Source organism: Bemisia tabaci, chromosome 8 (genome assembly GCF_918797505.1).
Source record: "Bemisia tabaci chromosome 8, PGI_BMITA_v3".
Classification (NCBI taxonomy): Eukaryota; Metazoa; Arthropoda; class Insecta; order Hemiptera; family Aleyrodidae; genus Bemisia; species Bemisia tabaci.
The window spans coordinates 21,833,511-21,851,570 of NC_092800.1; the positions used below are offsets into that span (position 1 = coordinate 21,833,511).

Genomic DNA, 18,060 nt, shown 5'->3' on the forward strand with positions numbered 1-18,060 from the left:
AAAGAGTATTAAAAAGATAGAAAATCGAAATTCAGCTTTCAAAAGAATTTATTACAAATAAACAATTGAGATAAAATTGACAGAAATAGAAAACCAGGCTTCCAACATTGTTTTTATATACAGTGTTTACAAACAGACCCGCCCAGAACCATCTAAATGAAGGTACAAATAGCTATGCAAACACAGTGAAATCATGTCAGGAACAAAAATAAACTTTTTCTCAAAAACTATTTTAAAAAAAGAAGAATATTTACATAATGTACAAAACCAAACAAGAACAAAATATGAACAATTTTATTTTGATAAAAGGAGTCAGTACCATTCACGGTTTTGAGGCTCTCCTTGCTTGCAGCATTTAATGAGTAAAAAAAATTAAGATTCCTGTTCTATGACTAAAATAAGTGGCATTAAGATTAGAAAAAGAGAATGGTACACTCACTTAGACTTATAATTTTGCTGAGAAGTATTTTCGCATAGAACAACATTGCTTGATGAGACGCACCTTCAGCCCTAATATATTTAGGTGCCAAAATGACAACATAATGAGAAACTCAATTTTGTAGTAATGCAATGCACAAAAAAAAAAAAAAAAAAAAAAAAAAAAAAAAAAAAAAAAGAAAGTTTGACCTCTTACTTCTGATATCTTTCGGGGCATTTTCATCCCCAAATGCTTTTTTCATACATGATGAGAAACACTTCCTAGCTTTTTCAAAAAGACCGACAGACTAAATGCTCCCTTACAGAGGACCATGCATGTATGAGCAAAGAGAAAGAGAAAATCTTAACATTATGGGTCACTACTTACAAAATTGCGATAGCAAAGTTAAATATTGATGGCTAAAGTTAAAAAATGGGTTCCTCGCATTGCGAGTTTAGTTTCCGCTCAGATATTACCTTTTTTAAGGAAAACTAACCAACAGTTTCTTTTGAAATTTTTGGTGAATTCTGTTGAGCTCATTCTAAAATAAATCACCCAAAATTGAGAGGAAGCATTTTGATTACTTTTCCATCAGAAAAATGAAACATGATCGAAAATTTTTAAAAGTTGCTAGTAAGATATGCATTTCTTTGCACTTAGTCATCAATTTTGCGATTTGAGAATCAAAGCATATGTATCATGTATTCCTCCCTTCATTCAGCTACTGAGTTAATTTTTGATTTTAAAGAATTTAGATTTCTGACATTTTGACGTATGTACGCTGAAATAGACTTGCAATTTTTTATTTTTTTTTTGAAAATCATTTACACTCTTTCATTCGTTCATGAACATTTAAATGAGAAAATCAACTGATAATGATTTAAAAACTAAACCAGTAAATAAATCTATAAATATCAGTCAATGAGCCACAGACCTGAAAAACAGGGCATTAGGAGGTCCCTCAACAATAGAGATCTCACATGTACATCAAATAAATAAATGACGGGGATTAGAGTAACCAATGTTACATCATATTTTCTTTGTGCAAATGCTCTACTGTACTATTTTTGGTAACTATCTTTGATAAGTTACCAAAACTAGTACAGTAGAGCATTTGATACTGACAACATTAGCCCCGTTTGTAAGTACTGAAGCAAAAGCCCTTTTAGGTTAATTTTATGCTAATTTGGTACTCAATTTTACATTTTTGACAATGTTTTCTTTTCGATGAGAATAATTTTCACTTCTGCTCAGAACAAATTTATTAGGTACAATCAGTATTCATGTGTGCTATTACCATCACTAAAGAATGAGAAATTTTTGAAAATTCTGTAATACTTTCTGTTATGAAAGATTTTTAGGTAATTTTTTAGGCAAAAGGCGACGAATGCATACCTGATTTGCAACATTTAAAAATCTACAATCATGTTTTACTTCCTTCAATAAAAACTGATCAAAATGTTTCCATAAAATTTTATGTGATTCTTTAAAATGAGTGGGGAAAATTCATAGAAAATTTCAATAGAGACTGTAGGTAAGTTGTCTTTTAAGAAAATAAAACATAAGCAAAAAATTACGATGTCATGATCTGAGATACATATTTTTCAACCTTAGCCATCAATATCATTCAAGTGCTTTAGAACATTTCACAATGAAGATACTTTTACATTTTTCTTAAAAAAAATGTAGCAATGAATCAGTCTGTTAACTAAAAAGGAGACAGAAAAACAAGAAGATTAAAATAATTTGGAGTAGGTACAGGGGTAAAGTAAGGGTTTGTTACTTTTAAGTCCATTCTTGAGCTTTGATCAGAGGCTACTTTTAGCCAATATTGTGAGTTCTAAAGTGCTTTTTACAGGCTGCTTTGGTAGCGTAGCTCTTGAAGCACAGCTTACAAACAAAGGAGCGACTCTGACTATTCATATTGTGCTTTTCTTTGAGATGGTCATCACAGGCCGTTTTCGAATGGAATATTCCCATGCATTCACCACAAACATAATGGCCCAGAGTCTCAGGGCCATGGGCAAAGCGCATATGCTTGTAGAGTCTAGACTTGGTCAAAACATTTTGCCCGCACTCTTCACACAAGAATGTTGAGACTGTTTGGTGACGTTTACGGTGATTGTAAAATGAAGTCATGTTCATGGAGCTGTATTCACAATCCTTGCACTGCCATTTTTCTCTTGGTTTCTCCTTTGTGTGCTTCAAGGCATGCTGTTTAACGGAGACTTTTGAGGCAAGTCTCATTCCGCAAATATGACACATGTAGGGTTTTTCTCCAGTGTGTTTCCTAGCGTGTTCGACAAGTTTTCTGCTTGTAGGGGCACGATAACCACAGTCATCGCAGATAAATTTGTCACTGTGAAGTCTCTTGTGCATGTTTAAACGCTCTTTGTTTGAGAAACCTTTATCGCAAAGATCACAGAACATAGTTTTCTCCGCATGGTAAATGCTTTGGTGCCAGTGTACTCTGTCTTCAAATATGAAACATTTGCCGCAAATTCCACAAGCTTCATTAGCGGGCAGTTCACCATGATATTCTTTGTCATGATGAGTTAATTCGTAAAACTTTGCGTATGCTACGTTTTCGCAAAGATGGCATTGGTAAATCTTAGGTTTTGGTTTCTTCTTGTAGATCTTGCGTTTTCGTTTCCGGATTCTCCTGATGATAGGAAGACCATTCTGATTATTCGTCGTTTGATCTGCTTCATTTTCATCGTCTTTAGGCGGGTCTGGAAGCTGATCAGCCCAGAACAGTACGTCTTTGATCCCATCATCGTTCTCGTCATGGTCAATTACAACATTGGAAGTCTCACCATCAAACACCGTAGGTTCAGTCGGTAAATAGAACCTTTGTAAAATTTGACTTCTCTGCTTATTTTTCGGTATAGTTGCAGGATCCATTTTCATATGCTCAGGTACTTTCTCCTTCCAGCTTTTTTTACTACTCAAAAGGCTGGTTGCTACAACTGGCTCTCGGTGACCCTCCTCAGTTATAGTATATTTTACTTCACTCTTTTCGCTCGCGCTTTCTTCCGAATAATTGGTGGAAAGATTTGATGTTTCTAGGTCTAGACCTTCGAAAAGAATATCATCGATGTTTTTTGTTTTCGCGTTTTTGGGACAAGAAGATTTAGCAGCTTTGGGTGCTTTCAAGATAGGAGGAATGAGTTTAGGTTTGACTGGAGGTGATCTAGTTGTGACTGGTAACCTAGGAATTGGAACTTTAGGTAAGGACGTTGTAAGAGGTGCTAAAGTTAGCGTGAAAGGTACTGATGAGAGGGGGGTAGAATTAACAAGGGGTTGCTTACTTGTGTCACCTTCATTTTCAGAGCTTGTTTTTTCTTTTTGTTGCCCCGTTTCACCGTCTTTGTTCTGAATGGGCTGCAATATAAATCTCGTTGTTGGCTTGGCTGGCGATTTGGGAGGTCTGCCCAGAATCGCCTTGTACTTCCCGGTGGCGTGAGGCTGATCTGGGGCAGACTTGATTGGTATCGAGAATATTTGTTCCTCTTCTTCCTGCTCCTCTTGTTCTTTACTCATTTCTTCCTCTTCTTTCTTATATTGACCCTGTAAACAATATAATTTATGAAGGCGTAAGATATGGATGAATGAATGAATTGAACCAGTTATTTTTTCAAAAGAGCATTTATTGGGATGCAAAGATTGATTGCAAATCAAATACTGTTTTCCTTGGATATCACAAAGTGACACTAATGTAACGAAGAAAATAATTTGCTAAATTATCAGAATGAGGGGATAGAGCAAATAATTTAGATAAAGGTGGTTACCTAAAAAATAATATGCTCTAAATGACTGAGCATTAAATTTGAATAGAAAGGAAAAAGGTTCTTGTTTTGCAAAACAGAGGGAAGAAATCTGAATTTAAGAATTCAATCATTTTCAGTAACTACAGAGAAAAATACGATGAGGAACAGAATCTAAATTTAAGGTAGACAGTTGAGAGAAATTTCAGCTAGGCTGTCCAAAAACGGGCAGTAAACAGCTGTAGACTGTAGCGACACTTTTTATTGCTTAAAACATGGCTTTGTCTGGCTTCCCATATCTGACAATGTTTACGGTTTGGTACCTATATTTGCCACAGCTTGCTTTTTGACCTTAACTCAATGTGATGAAGATCGATGGATATTTGTTATGTTTGAATCAGACAGAAAAAAAAGGGGGAAAAAGGCTGCAGAGAATCACAAAGATTCACTTGCTCTTCTTAATTCATTGTTAATCATTAATAAAGTTGGCATGGATTCAGTTCCAACAATTCCAAATCAAGTATGCAAATGGTACCCTGATGGATCTCTGGACTTGTGGGACTCATCAGGTGGCAATATATACTTGCAGTTACCAGCCAGTTAATTTATACAACAAAAACTTAACGACATTGAGCTGAAAGCGTAGGAAATGCAGGCAACGATTTCTTTTCAGCTTAACAACTCTTCAGCATAGAGAATTTAAGTGTAGCCTCAAAAGAGATTCCTGAGTTCGATAACTTCTTATCTACAGAGTGAAAAAACATTAAATATGGGTGTAGACCCAGCGCATGGTTACGACAAAACAAATAGGTCTGAGTTTTAGACAACATAGACACATCTAATTGTTCCACAAAAAAGATTTCTGCTTAAAAATGAAACAGTGGACCCAGAGACCTTATGCTCTATATTTGATGATTTCAAAAGTGAGATAAAGTCTATGTTTTCACTATTTTTAGGAATTTAAGTTCATTTATTGCAGTTCAAGATTTTCTGCTCTTTCAAACTGATCAGTGCTGAATTATTTATGCTTGGAGTGCACAACAACAAAGCAACTTTTGAGTGCTAACATTTCAATGCGGCTGCAAAGTCGCCCCGAATTCTTGTAATTTGACATTTGTCAGACGTTCCAACTTGAATGGTCCAGTCCCATGTTCACATGTGTTTCTCATTGCTTTCCTGCTGTCAGTTTAGACGGAAGTGCCCATTTAAACATTGACGAATTCAAAATGCTTTGTGACAGCCATGTTTGGGGCTAAAATTTATCATGGCACTATTTTATAGCTTATTTAGCTCATGTAAGTTGATAAAATCTTAACTAAGGCTCTCGAACAAGAGGCAAATACTTTTAGGAAATTTCCTCAATTTTTCCCTGGTTTATATTCTCATTAAGCGGTAAGATTGTTAGTGATAATTTAAATAAAATTATTAGATTCTTTTGCAACCAATGAAATTTCAGGATTTTTGATGGGCAAAACTGGGATTGTGAGAAAATTCTGTTGTAATTTTGTCGTTCACCCATCAAAGAGACGTATCTTGACTGCGATACTTCAGTATTTTTTACTTGAATCACATTTTTACAAGAAAACAGTCGCATGAATTTGCCTGAAATTTCCATTAATTTTTCTTCACATTTCTGAGAAAAACTTCTAGAATTATCAGACAAAATCTTGCACTGTTTCTCCCATGAAAAATAAAATGCTCAGAGAGATGCTGAAAACACGCAGACAAAATTGGTTCCTTCGTGCGGGAGATGACAATTTATTTTACACCATGCAAAAATAAAAAAAAAGGGTAAGGAATAAAGTTTAGAGGTTGAAATTTGCTGAGTAATCCCATAATTGATAAGAGCCTATGACTCAATCAAGTACTACAGACTTTCAGAATAACAGATATAAATGGTGGATAGGAGAAAATGTGACTAGAATTAGTACATGTACTACGGGCAATGTGCACGCATTGATGTATGTAATATCCTGAAGTAAGATAATGCAATATTTGTTGCAGCATTGACTTCAAAGATGTCATTGCCATCAATGACTCCAATGCCAGACAATACAAGATGGGCATTGTTCTCTTTGGAAGATACTTGCACCTTGCCTGTAGTACGTAGATAACTAAGAGAAGCAAAAAAATCATGAAGAACCTAAAATACTGTTTTTCCACTCCAAGTTAAACATATAATAGCAAAAACCAGAAGTAAGTACAAGACTTGGTGTACATTACAGATAGTGGGTAAGAATTACTTTTGAATTGAAATACGAAAGTATGGAAAATTGAAGATTCATTAGAATTTTGGGGAAAATCCTGATCAAACTTGTATTCAAGTACGTATTACATGAACTATTTGAGGGAGAGCTTGTTTTACAAGGGGAAGGGGGGGGGGGCGGCAAATCCAGTTTTACGTAGGCCTCTCACTACATAAAGAGAAAAAAAAAGATCTGATGTTCTTTTTCCACTGACACTGACAGGGGTGCTCTTCCTTAAATGCAAAAAAAAAGGGAAAAAGAGGACGAAGAAGCAAAATACTTGACAATCAGAATCAATGAAAACAAATGAAAATTACTCAAGTGAATACTTGCCAGCGGGAAAATATAAAGAATACTTTGGTAACGACACCTCAATTTCAAAGGCACAGGCATATCGCCGAAATATTACTCAATTTTTTTTTATTTTTTTTTTTTAATCGCTTGATTTAACAATCTTTCCCCTTACATCATATATAAATTCTGATACATTGCTCCCTTGGAGCACTTTCAGTTACTAGAGCATCTTCTACACTAAGCAGAGATCAAAATTGAATGAATGATTACTTTGCATTAACCGACAATCTAACTGTATTATCTGAAAAATTGTGTTAAAAGGCCAAAGCCTTGAAAGACCTAAATTGAAAAACTTGCGCTTTGGGGATATACTACTACGATTAAATAAATAAAAAATAATGAAAAACTGAGAGGATCTTCATCTAAAGATATGAATGTCATAGCAAACCGAGATAATGTAAATTTCTAAAAAATTGGAACGTGCTACACAGATAGTATTCGGAAGAAAAGTAGAAAAACTGGACACAGGATAAATACATAGTGATAAAAGGTATGAAGACTGGAGTGCAAACATTTTAATGTTGATAAGGAGTCTGGTATAAAAAAATTCTACGGGTGATAGGTATGTAGTATCATAAAAGTTATACCCAAGTCTTCTGAAGGATTTCTTCGTTAGCTTCAATAATTTGTTGAATTCGTTGAGAGATGTCATCAGTAGATTTGAATTTATTGGCAAATTTATTTCCCGCATCATTTGATTTGACTCCAGGACTGGGTTGGGCTAATTTTGATGAAGGTTGCTTCCTAGCTGGCAAGACATTCTGTACGGAGGGTTTAAGAATAGGCTTGAGTTTGGATCTAGTTCTAGTCTGAACTAATCCTGGTGAGAAGGATTGTTTTCGTGGTGAGCGTGCTGATTCAACAGTCACTGCCTTAGTCGGCGCAGGCATCAACACCTTTTGCTTCTTCGGCACCGACACTCCTGAATCTGAGATACTACGTTTGATCCCTTTGGTGGTGATCAGATTTGGTTGATTCACAAGTTGAGTCTGTGAAGGTACTATTTGATAGAACTGCGTTGTTCCACTTTGGGAAGTTACTGGCAACATAAAATGGCTCCCGGAGTCTGCGGAAGGAGGGATCAAGAATTTCACTGCTTTTTCTCCAGGCGATCTGGCATATTTATGGAACATCAGAGCTTCCTTTGAACCTGACTCACTGTTAGATTTTAATATGGATTGGAGGATAGATGGATTCAATTCTTTCTGATTTTCTGCTAGAAGATTTCCTTGTGATTCCGATAATTCAGTTTCACCTTCTGCAGGCAAAATGATGTACTGAACACCATCCTTTTCGGACAGAGTTACGTTCACGGTATTTTCAGACTGAAACAAAAATTGGAAAACAAATGGTTAGATCAGAAACCTTCACATGGCAAAGAAACATTGAAAAAAAACCGAACAGCAATTTTTAGTAACAACAGGGGGGTGCTCAAAATAATCTGGCTTGATGCTTCGATTAAAAAACCAAGCAACTTATTGAGGAACTCTTGGTCTCATTTGAAAGAAGACATTCAAATTGACTAGACGAAAAATACTGAGTTTCCACTTTAAACATAAAATGGAGATTTTAAATATGTTTACAGTTAAGTTTGTTTAATATTAATGAGATATGTATTGTGATTATCAATGCTTGCTTTGGACTGAATTCTTAAATTAGGAACTAAAATTTTTGGCTCAGTTTGAAAACAATGTATGTGTCGCAGGCGATTAGTCAAATTAGGCATTTTACCAAATGCCTGAGGCAGACAGTCAAATTTTGACAGTTAACAGAATTTTTTAAATTTAAGCCAAAAGCTCACCCCTTTTCAATATTTTTGAAAAAACGATGCATCAATTCTACAAACTCTCCTTGTTCCTTCCTTTTCAAATACTTCCCATAGGTATAAATGTTGAACTTTTAAAAACTCTGCGTTATATGACATGCAGCACATTTTCAGATGAATGTTCCTTGTGGAGCTGAAATCTGGTTAAAATACTCTCCTATGATGCACCTTTTTACACAGAATTTTTTCTAACCTGATCGATGAATTATTTTGTATAAAATTAGAAGGAAAAAAATCAGGATTTCATTCAGCATAAAAACATTTGACTATATGCCTGCGACATTAATTTATACCATTAATTTCCCTATGGACGTATGTCATTTACAAATGAGCTGGAAATGGTTCCTAATTGCAAAATGTAGCCCATTTTTAACCCAGCCTGTTATTCGGAGATGACAATCCATTAGGGTCAAGTTGGAGCCAGACAGATGGTATCTTTCATTTGAAAGTAAAAGTCACTGGGCTATCAGAAGGAATGATGGCACAATAACTTGAAGAGTCCATAAATGAAGAATGATCAATTACTCACTTCTGTCAAAATTGTTTCTACCATCTGTGAATCTTCATCTCTGGTTTCAGAAAGCTCGGAAGCTGTCCGCAAAACTGCAATAAAAGAAACAAAAAAGTTGATTTTTTCCAGAAATCAATGATCCCCTAACTTAACAGTGATGGTGTTTACAATTTATCGATGACTCTACGATGGACAACATTCTTGTCAATGTTTATATGAGTAGTTTGGTCAACCTAAAACTTATTTTGTACCGTCATTTATTGCTGTGTTATAGTATTTATGTATTATTGTACAGTTGAACATGTGTCAAAAATGTGTGAGAATATAAAAAATTTGATCGTAAAAAGTAGTCACCTCGCCCGGGATCGAACCCGGGACCGCCCACGTACCAGGCTAGTGCTCTACTGCAGAGCTACCGCCTGATGTGGGAAGAGAGCTGCTCAACTGTGTATACAGACTCGAGCGCTCAAAACAAGACTTTTCGGAATTTTTTTTTTGGGTGTTTCCAGGGTGAATTGGAAAAAACAAAGAAACTCGGGTCTAATGGATTCATCCAAAGAGTTCGTACAAGTTTTTTCAGCCCGATCGGAGGCGGCAGCTTGAAAATTTCCCCTTGTAAGAGGATTGATTGGTTATATTTTGATTCATCCGCTTTTTATTTCTACAAACAGACTGCGATTTCATGCATGAGTTGTTACACGGTTTGTCGTAACTAGTGTCGCTCAAAAAGCACTTCTCTTTGCTCATATATCATGCTCTAGGGAGCTTCTTCACTCTGTAATGAGACTATCAGTTGATTCCTGAATTTATCGCTCAGAGAAAAATTGAGGACTCTGATTAAATGTTATAGTTGATTGTGTTTCTTGTACAATGTTTTCTTTGGTAAGGAAACACTCTACCAGAGAATTACAGAAAAAATTGGAAGGTTGTTGCTACTTACAGCCATCCATCACAAATTCCACTTCGCAAAATACATTTTTCTCTAGCTCCAGCAAAAGGCAATTCTGCCCTTGTACAACTTTGTCCGCTGTGCAGGCAAAATAGTTTTCACTACAAAGTGATCGGTATAGATTCCGATTGGCTAGAAACAGAAAAGAAAAAAAAAAATGAATCCTAAAAATTATGGTGCGTAATTTTTGATTTGTCAGAGTTTCCTTTACCCTGTTTGAATGAGTCGTCCTTTGTTTGGATTTTTTCTTTCTACGGGAAAATTCATTTTGACGTTTCAGTGCAAATTTTTCAAATATACTGAAATTTAAAATAAAAAAAAACAAAAAAAACAACAACAACAACAAGATGAAGGAAAAAATAGCAAAAAAGGTTAGACAGGTAAAACCTGTTGGTTACCAAATCAATTTGAACCAAAGAATTGCGCTCTGAATAAGAATAAGGATGATCAACACTCGCCATTTCCCTCAGCTACATGTGAAAATGCATAGGTACCTATCTCAACTCAAACATTTAAAAATCTCCAAAAATGTTTAATTTTCATCGGAAAACTAATCAAGATTTCCCCGTGTGATTTGTGTGCTTTTTTGAGAGTGAGTGGGAAAAATTTGCAGAAAATTTCAATAGAAAATATTGGTCAGGTTTCCTTTAAAATATATAAAAATGAGCAGAAACTGACCGTATTACAATGGGATACGTAAGTATTTGTCATCTTCGGTCATTGATAATTCATATTATATAATATAATTTTATTTGCAAATTTATTGAAAAAAAAATTGAAGTGAAAATTTTGAATCACCACAGTTGCAGCACATTTTTAATAAATTTTAATATGTTTCTATAAAGGCCTAGATACACACGGCGATCAATCGCCGCGAGTAAAAGACGAAAGCCAATGGATAGCCTTGATTTCGATCCATTGACGTCGATATATCAAAATCAAGGCTCTCCATTGGCTTTCGTCTTTTACTCGCGGCAATTAATCGCTGTGTGTATATAGGCTTTAAAGTAGAAATGCCCAATTACTTGTGATTTTAAATTCTCTCTGCTCTACTTTAATTTCTAAATCAAAGCATGACAGAGAAAGGATAAAAAAAGAAGAGAAAACAAAGAGGAGCAGCAGGTAAAAACTCACTTTCTAAAAACTCAGCTTCAATTAATAGCTTAAAAGCCTCAGGGTCAGCGAGTCTGATCAAGGGACTTTGATTTTTCTTGGGCGGGTCATTTTTCGTGGTATCAATACACTCGATGCTGTCGGCACTTTCAGTCGAGCTCCCACTGTTGTCATCACAGACCATGATTTGCCCTTCAATCTGGGAACTTTCATCATTTTCGCCTTCCTCTTCGAGCTGAGGATTTTCTTCCATTTGAGAAGTTTCCTTGTCCTCATCTCCTTCTTCAATATGGTAAGTTTCTTCAATTTGTATTTGCTCTTCAGATGTAGATCCTCCTTCCTCTTGGGGTTCGTCTTTAGAATTGCAGCTATTTTCTTCCTCTTTGCTATGTTTCTTTTTTGAATCACACTTTCTAGAACTGGGTTCTTCTTCCTCAGGAATGCTTTTATCACTTTTGTCTTTAGAAGCATTTTCTTTGAGATTTGCTGCATCTCCATCATCCTTAACATAGAAACAAGAAAAAAGTTAAAATTTGGCTTTAATTAAATGTTGAAATAATTTTACTTAAAATCTAAATTTAAATTTCTACATTTTTATAAATTTTTAAATTAATTATCAATCTTATTTAGATATATTTGGTATTTTGATCTATTTTACTTTAATACTTAACTTTTAAAGTTTTCTATTGTTTAATTTTGTAATTCAGGTTATCAAATAAATAGATAAACAATATTTAATTAAATTACCTTATTTAATAACTAGATACTCAAAATATTATATCCGAAAAATATTTTCCAACAGATAGTCTAAAATTCCGTGCCTCAATGATCTGAGAAATAGTAAGCACCTTCTCGCCCCACAGGTGACTTTTTGAAAGCAGTGAAATAATAATACTTACTGAGGGTTGATTTAAAACGTGAGGGATACAAAGCGCAGAAAGTTAAATTTTCAGTTTTCAACCTTAAAATTTACTTTTCATTCAAGCAAGATGGTGTAAATTACTGACCTGTGGCCCGTCAGTGATACTTATACCAGAAGTGTTCCCTCTTCCGAGTTAAAAAAGAAAAAAAGGGGGTTAATTTAAAACGTGAGAGATACAAGGCGCGGGAAGTTAGATTTCCAGTTTTCAACCTTAGGCATAACACTTACCAGTTAAACAAATTTTTTCTGTGAAAAATAAGTTGTCAAGCTCAGTGATCTGAATTCGAGTAAATAATGGGTGGATGCATCTATGGAAAGGACATTAATATTTACAGAAAACTCTTTTCAGGATAAATAAATGCAATTCTACACATTGAAAAGAAAAGGTCTTACCGCTATTGAGCAATGTAACCTATTTAAAACACTACAGAGAAAGTCTTCTGATTTCTGACAAGAAGTTTTGAAAGATTTCCATGATTCCATTTGATCCAGGCAATCTTGACAAACATGTTTGGGTAATTCATCTTCAACTCGAACCTGTGCAAAAGAGCCGAGATAAGCTTAAAAAAAACACAATTGCTTAAAAGGTAACTGCCTACAACTAAATTTATAGCCAACACTTTTTCAGCATTGGAAAATTACATGTTAAGGTAACTTTAGGTATCTCATGAAGCAAAACATGTTAGAGGTCCGATATGAAATTTTCAAAATACACATAAAACATGATACAACTATTTTTTTGCACCTCTAACAGAGCAGAGGCTAGAAGACCATCAAAATTTGAGTTATTTTGAGCTTAGGTACCCGACTTGATTCTGCACTTTAGGTACATGCTATACTTAGAAATGATGATCGAAGGCTTCATCTGAGCATGATGACAGATCGCGGCTACTTACAGATGGCATGTTCACTGACCGACTTGAAGTTCAGACTTCAACCTTGTTACCGTTGACAAATAAATTGCCTCCAGTACATCCAACTTGTTCCAAATAACTACTATTTTTAAAGTCTTGTCCTGTTTTGCTCCTTGCCATTCAGTCTAGAATTTTACAAGTGCTTGTCCATAGCAAAGGCACTTTGGGTCCATAGGAATGTCCTTAGGGTTGACAGGCCAATAATTGATTCTCTTTGTACGTTACTACTTGTGCCCGTTTAAATTACAAGAATACAAGATGGGTTTCCTACGGAGGCCAAATGCAAACCCATCACAGAAACGCATGGTGCGATATATCCTACTATCAGTATTTTTCGTATTTATGCTAATGCATCGAAAAAGATATAGATTACTTTTTCAATGTTCTGCAAGTATCAAATACACGAATTGCAAGGGACGCTTACATAGCGATTTGACTACGAGCGATTAGAAAATAAGATGATGAAGAGGTCAACCTTGCAGGGTGTGTTGAAGATATCCTTGTATGCTGCAGACTTTCCTGCCTAGCATTAAGTTCCAAGAGTTTAAAAATGTACTTACCACAATATCAACACATTCTTTGATGAGATCAGAGAGGGGGTTTTCAGAATGGCATATTGGGTTGAGAGTTGTACTTTCTTTAACACACAAACGGCAAGTCCGTTCAAAATTCATACTCGACGTTGGGCTGGTATCCATGATAAGGCTAAAAGTTTAGGGATACCAAATGCTTACACTATGTACATCACATTTCTTTCTGATGAGGATGAAGAGAATCTATTCACTTTGATAACATCCTAACCAAAGAATTTAAAATTAGTACATAAACACGACAGAGCAAGAATGCATGCAGTAAAATATTTCGTAATCCGCCATCAACGATTTAATACACCTCACCTAAGTACGGAACTACGTCACAGGCGTGGGGTTGCCATTAGCCAATCACAGCTCAGGGTTTGATAGATACCGAAGTGCCATGATGTCGCACGCTTGCGGCACACTTTTTCTGATTATGCGTTGCCTAGTCTAATGTAAATGTAGTATACATTTTGCTGAAATACTGTAATCAGACCGATTAAGCGGCAACATTGTTTCAGGGTCATTGGTAAAAGCGCTCATTCCGCTTGACGTCACAGCCGCTCGTTGGTCACAGCTCAAATTGACGTCATTTTTACAACCGAGCCAAATTTAACGGCCGATCATAGATAGCATGTTCTTTTCAGCTGAAATTTTAGAACTAAAATTCACACTATTTCCTTAAATATTGACATATTTCTCCTCTGTAGTTTGCTTAGCAGTGAATGAAATTTTACTCATGGACTCAATAGACCGACAAAATTATCGGAATATTTAGCAATGAAGCCGAATAGAGGCCAAAGTTGGAAATAACTCGCTCCTCTACATGGGCTAAACCAGGCTAAACTAGAAATATTTTGTGAGAGGAGAAGGGAGGGGGGGACTACAAGATATCCTACCTATTCCGCATTCCGAAAGATAATGGGATTTTTTTTTGCTTAAACAGGGGATCGGGGGCCATATTGAATTTTGGAAATCCGCATTTCAGGCCTCATATTTAAGTAGGTACTATCTTGGATTTTCGAATTTCGAAAATTTGAGTTGAAATTCATGTTTTCCGTCAAAAAAGAACTGCTGGCATCGGGTTTGACACAAATCGATCGAACAGGAGCCATCGTAAGATCCATAAGATTCGAAACTGAAAAATGATACCAGTCAGTTTACGCTACTTAGTGCGCCTTCAATTACATTTGATACAGTGCAATACCTTAGTGTTGGAATAGTTGCTCTGAAAGCGCCTTCAAAAGTGTACATTCAATTTGATGACAGATTTTAAAGGTTACCGCTGAAATTACACTGTGGAACGTTCGCAGTGATACGTTTTCTCATCATCTAGGTGTGGTAAAGAATACGCATACCTGACATTTGTGCAGATCGCAGACCATACGCATGGCACATCACGAAGCAGAGATACGCACTGGCTTTCCTGTGCCGGGCACAGGAAAGCCGAAAAACAACGCGGGAACGCTACTTCAATATTAAACTTCCATCGCCTTGCTGAGGCGCAAGGATACAACTATTTGAACTCTCCGGAACGCGTGAGGTATCCCGCCTCAATTGAAGGCGTTTACGAATCTTAAGTATTTACATGACGAGCTTTCAAATTTGTTTGCATTTATTGCGATTTGAGTTCATTTTATATTAGTTAAATATCCTGCTCTTAATTTTTAATTATTCTGCAAAATATCTTTTACGAAATACAATCCTGGCTTTAGCGCCTTTAACTCCGGCCTTATCGGTAGAAACTGCAGTAGCGGCACAAGAAACCGAAAAACAACGCGGGAACGCTACTTCAATATTAAACTTCCATCGCCTTGCTAAGGCGCAGGGATACAACTATTTGAACTCTCCGGAACGCGTGAGGTATCACGCCTCAATTGAAGGCGTTTTCGAATCTTCTGTATTTACATGACGAGATTTTCCAAATTTGTTTGCATTATATTGTCGATTTGAGTTCCTTTTATTAATTAGTTAAATAATTCCTGCTTCTTAATTTTTAATTATTCTGCAAAAATTATCTTTTTACGAAATACAATCCTGGCTTTAGCGCCCTTTAACTCCGGCCTTAACGGTCGAAACTGCAGTAGCGGCACAGGAAAACCGAAAAACAACACGGGGACGCTACTTCAATATTAAACTTCCATCGCCTTGCTAAGGCGCAGGGATACAACTATTTGAACTCTCCGGAACGCGTGAGGTATCACGGCTCAATTGAAGGCGTTTTGGAATCTTCTGTATTTACATGACGAGATTTACCAAATTGTTTTGCATTATACTGTAGACTTGAGTTCATTTTATTATTTAGTTAAATTCCTCCTGCTCTTTAATTTTTAATTATTCCGCAAACACTATCTATTGCGAAATACAACCCTGGCTTTAGTGCCCTTAAACTACGTTAGTTTTATGCATTTTATTGTAGATTTGACTGATTTGAGTTCCTTTTGTTATTTAGTTAAATTATTCCTGCTTCTTAATTTTTAATTATTCTGCAAAAATTATCTTTTGCGAAATACAATCCTGGCTTTAGCGCCTTTAAACTACAGCCTTAACGGTTTAAACTACAGTAGCGATACAGGAAAACTGAAAAACAACGCGAGGACGCTACTTCAATATTAAACTTCCATCGCCTTGCTAAGGCGCAGAGATACAACTATATGAACTCTCCGGAACGCGTGAGGTATCACGCTTCAATTGAAGGCGTTTACGAATCTTATGTATTTACAAGACGAGATTTTCCAAATTTTTTTGCATTATACAGGGTGGCCCAGACCTACCGTACCAGGCCTTTTTTCGGTTAATTTGGGTCATACGAAGTCCAGGATCGCGGGGATGACTAGGGAATCGACCCCAAGGAATCCGAATTTCATGGTCCCAGAGCCCCTCTGGCGCCCCTTGGGGGGTAACGGGGGGGTCCGTCCTTCAAAAGTCAGGATTTATGTCAAAATTTTGAAATTATTTCATCGGAATCAGAACGTACGGAAATTTTTAACTTAAATCGACACCAAGAAATCCAAAATTGGCCCATCCTGGTCCAAAATACCGACCCTTAAAGGTGGGGGACAGAGCCCCCTTTCAAAAAAATTCAAATTTGTTAAATTGACGTAGAGACTCGGGAAAAATGTGTATTCATGGGTAATCGACCCCAAAGAATCCAAATTTGAGGGTCCCATTGTCCTCAGACACTTTTCTGACGGGGCACAGGGGGTCTCTGAACTTTTAAATTTAACCGATTTGGAGGTTACCCCTGTGCCCCATCAGAAAAGTGTCTGAGGACAATGGGACCCTCAAATTTGGATTCTTTGGGGTCGATTACCCATGAATACACATTATTCCCGAGTCTCTACGTCAATTTAACAAATTTGAATTTTTTTGAAAGGGGGCTCTGTCCCCCACCTTTAAGGGTCGGTATTTTGGACCCGGATGGGCCGATTTTGGATTTCTTGGTGTCGATTTAAGTTAAAAATTTCCGTACGTTCTGATTCCGATGAAATAATTTCAAAATTTTGACATAAATCCTTACTTTTGAAGTACGGACCCCCCCGTTACCCCCCAAGGGGCGCCAGGGGGGCTTCGTATGACCCAAATTAACCGAAAAAAAGGCCTGGTACGGTAGGTCTGGGCCACCCTGTATTGAAGATTTGAGTTCCTTTTATTATCTAGTTAAATTACTCCTACTGCTTAATTTTTAATTATTCTGCGAAAACTATCCATTTGCGAAATAAAACCCTGGCTTTAGCGCCCTTAACCTACGTTAGTTTTATGCATTTTATCGTAGATTTGACTGATTTGAGTTCCTTTTGTTATTTAGTTAAATTATTCCTGCTTCTATCTTTTTGCGAAATAAAACCCTGGCTTTAGCGGCCTTAAACTACGGCCTTAACGGTCAAAACTACACTAGCGGCACAGGAAAGCCGAAAGACAACGCGGGGACGCTACTACAATATAAAACTTCCATCGCCTTGCTAAGGCGCAGGGATACAACTATTTGAACTCTCCGGAACGCGTGAGGTATCACGCCTCAATTGAAGGCGTTTTCGAATCTTCTGTATTTACATGGAGAGATTTTCCAAATTTGTTTGCATTATATTGTCGATTTGAGTTCCTTTTATTAATTAGTTAAATTACTCCTGCAGTCCTGCTTCTTAATTTTTAATCATTCTTCAAAAATTATCTGTTTGCGAAATACAATCCTGGCTTTAGCTCCCTTAAACTACGGCCTTAACGGTCAAAACTGCAGTAGCGGCACTCAATTAGCAATGTTGCAAGTTTCGCACTGCCTGTTTAAAGAGCGTAAACCAAAATGTACACACTCTAGGTAAATCTGCCGATATTTGTATCCATCGATGTGCAGTCATAGCTGTAGATTTCTACCATCCTAATTTTCAAATAATTACTTTACATCGGTTATTCATAATACTGCTTTTTACATTACCTACACTTTCCTAGAACATACCCACTTGATACTT

The 18,060-nt window shown here is 36.4% G+C and overlaps 1 protein-coding gene across 2 annotated transcripts; it reads right to left on the reverse strand.

The window, feature by feature from the left end:
* Positions 1–30: 30 nt before the first annotated feature.
* LOC109032596 (uncharacterized) lies at positions 31–13,930 on the reverse strand. 2 transcript variants are annotated; one of them, XR_011900444.1, is made up of 8 exons: positions 13,580–13,930; positions 12,499–12,642; positions 11,205–11,685; positions 10,062–10,202; positions 9,140–9,213; positions 7,373–8,110; positions 1,544–3,988; positions 31–1,479 (listed from the first exon to the last, which is right to left on the reverse strand). XR_011900444.1 is itself a non-coding variant. In XM_019044812.2 (7 exons), the coding sequence occupies exons 1-7, from the start codon at positions 13,715–13,717 to the stop codon at positions 2,240–2,242; spliced, it is 3,465 nt and encodes a 1,154-aa protein (XP_018900357.2). In that variant the 5' UTR covers positions 13,718–13,930; the 3' UTR covers positions 31–2,239. The 2 variants fall into 2 exon arrangements, 1 of the variants encoding a protein (XP_018900357.2); XM_019044812.2 differs by having other exon boundaries at positions 31–3,988.
* Positions 13,931–18,060: the final 4,130 nt, after the last annotated feature.

Excerpts from the sequence above, each read along its gene's own strand:
- LOC109032596 (XM_019044812.2), bottom strand. The coding sequence starts at position 13,717 with ATGGATACCAGCCCAACGTCGAGTATGAATTTTGAACGGACTTGCCGT. Across the intron at positions 11,686-12,498 it reads GGTTACATTGCTCAATAGCG|GATGATGGAGATGCAGCAAA; the intron begins GTAAGACCTTTT and ends TTCTATGTTAAG. Across the intron at positions 8,111-9,139 it reads TAGAAACAATTTTGACAGAA|TCTGAAAATACCGTGAACGT; the intron begins GTGAGTAATTGA and ends TTTTTGTTTCAG.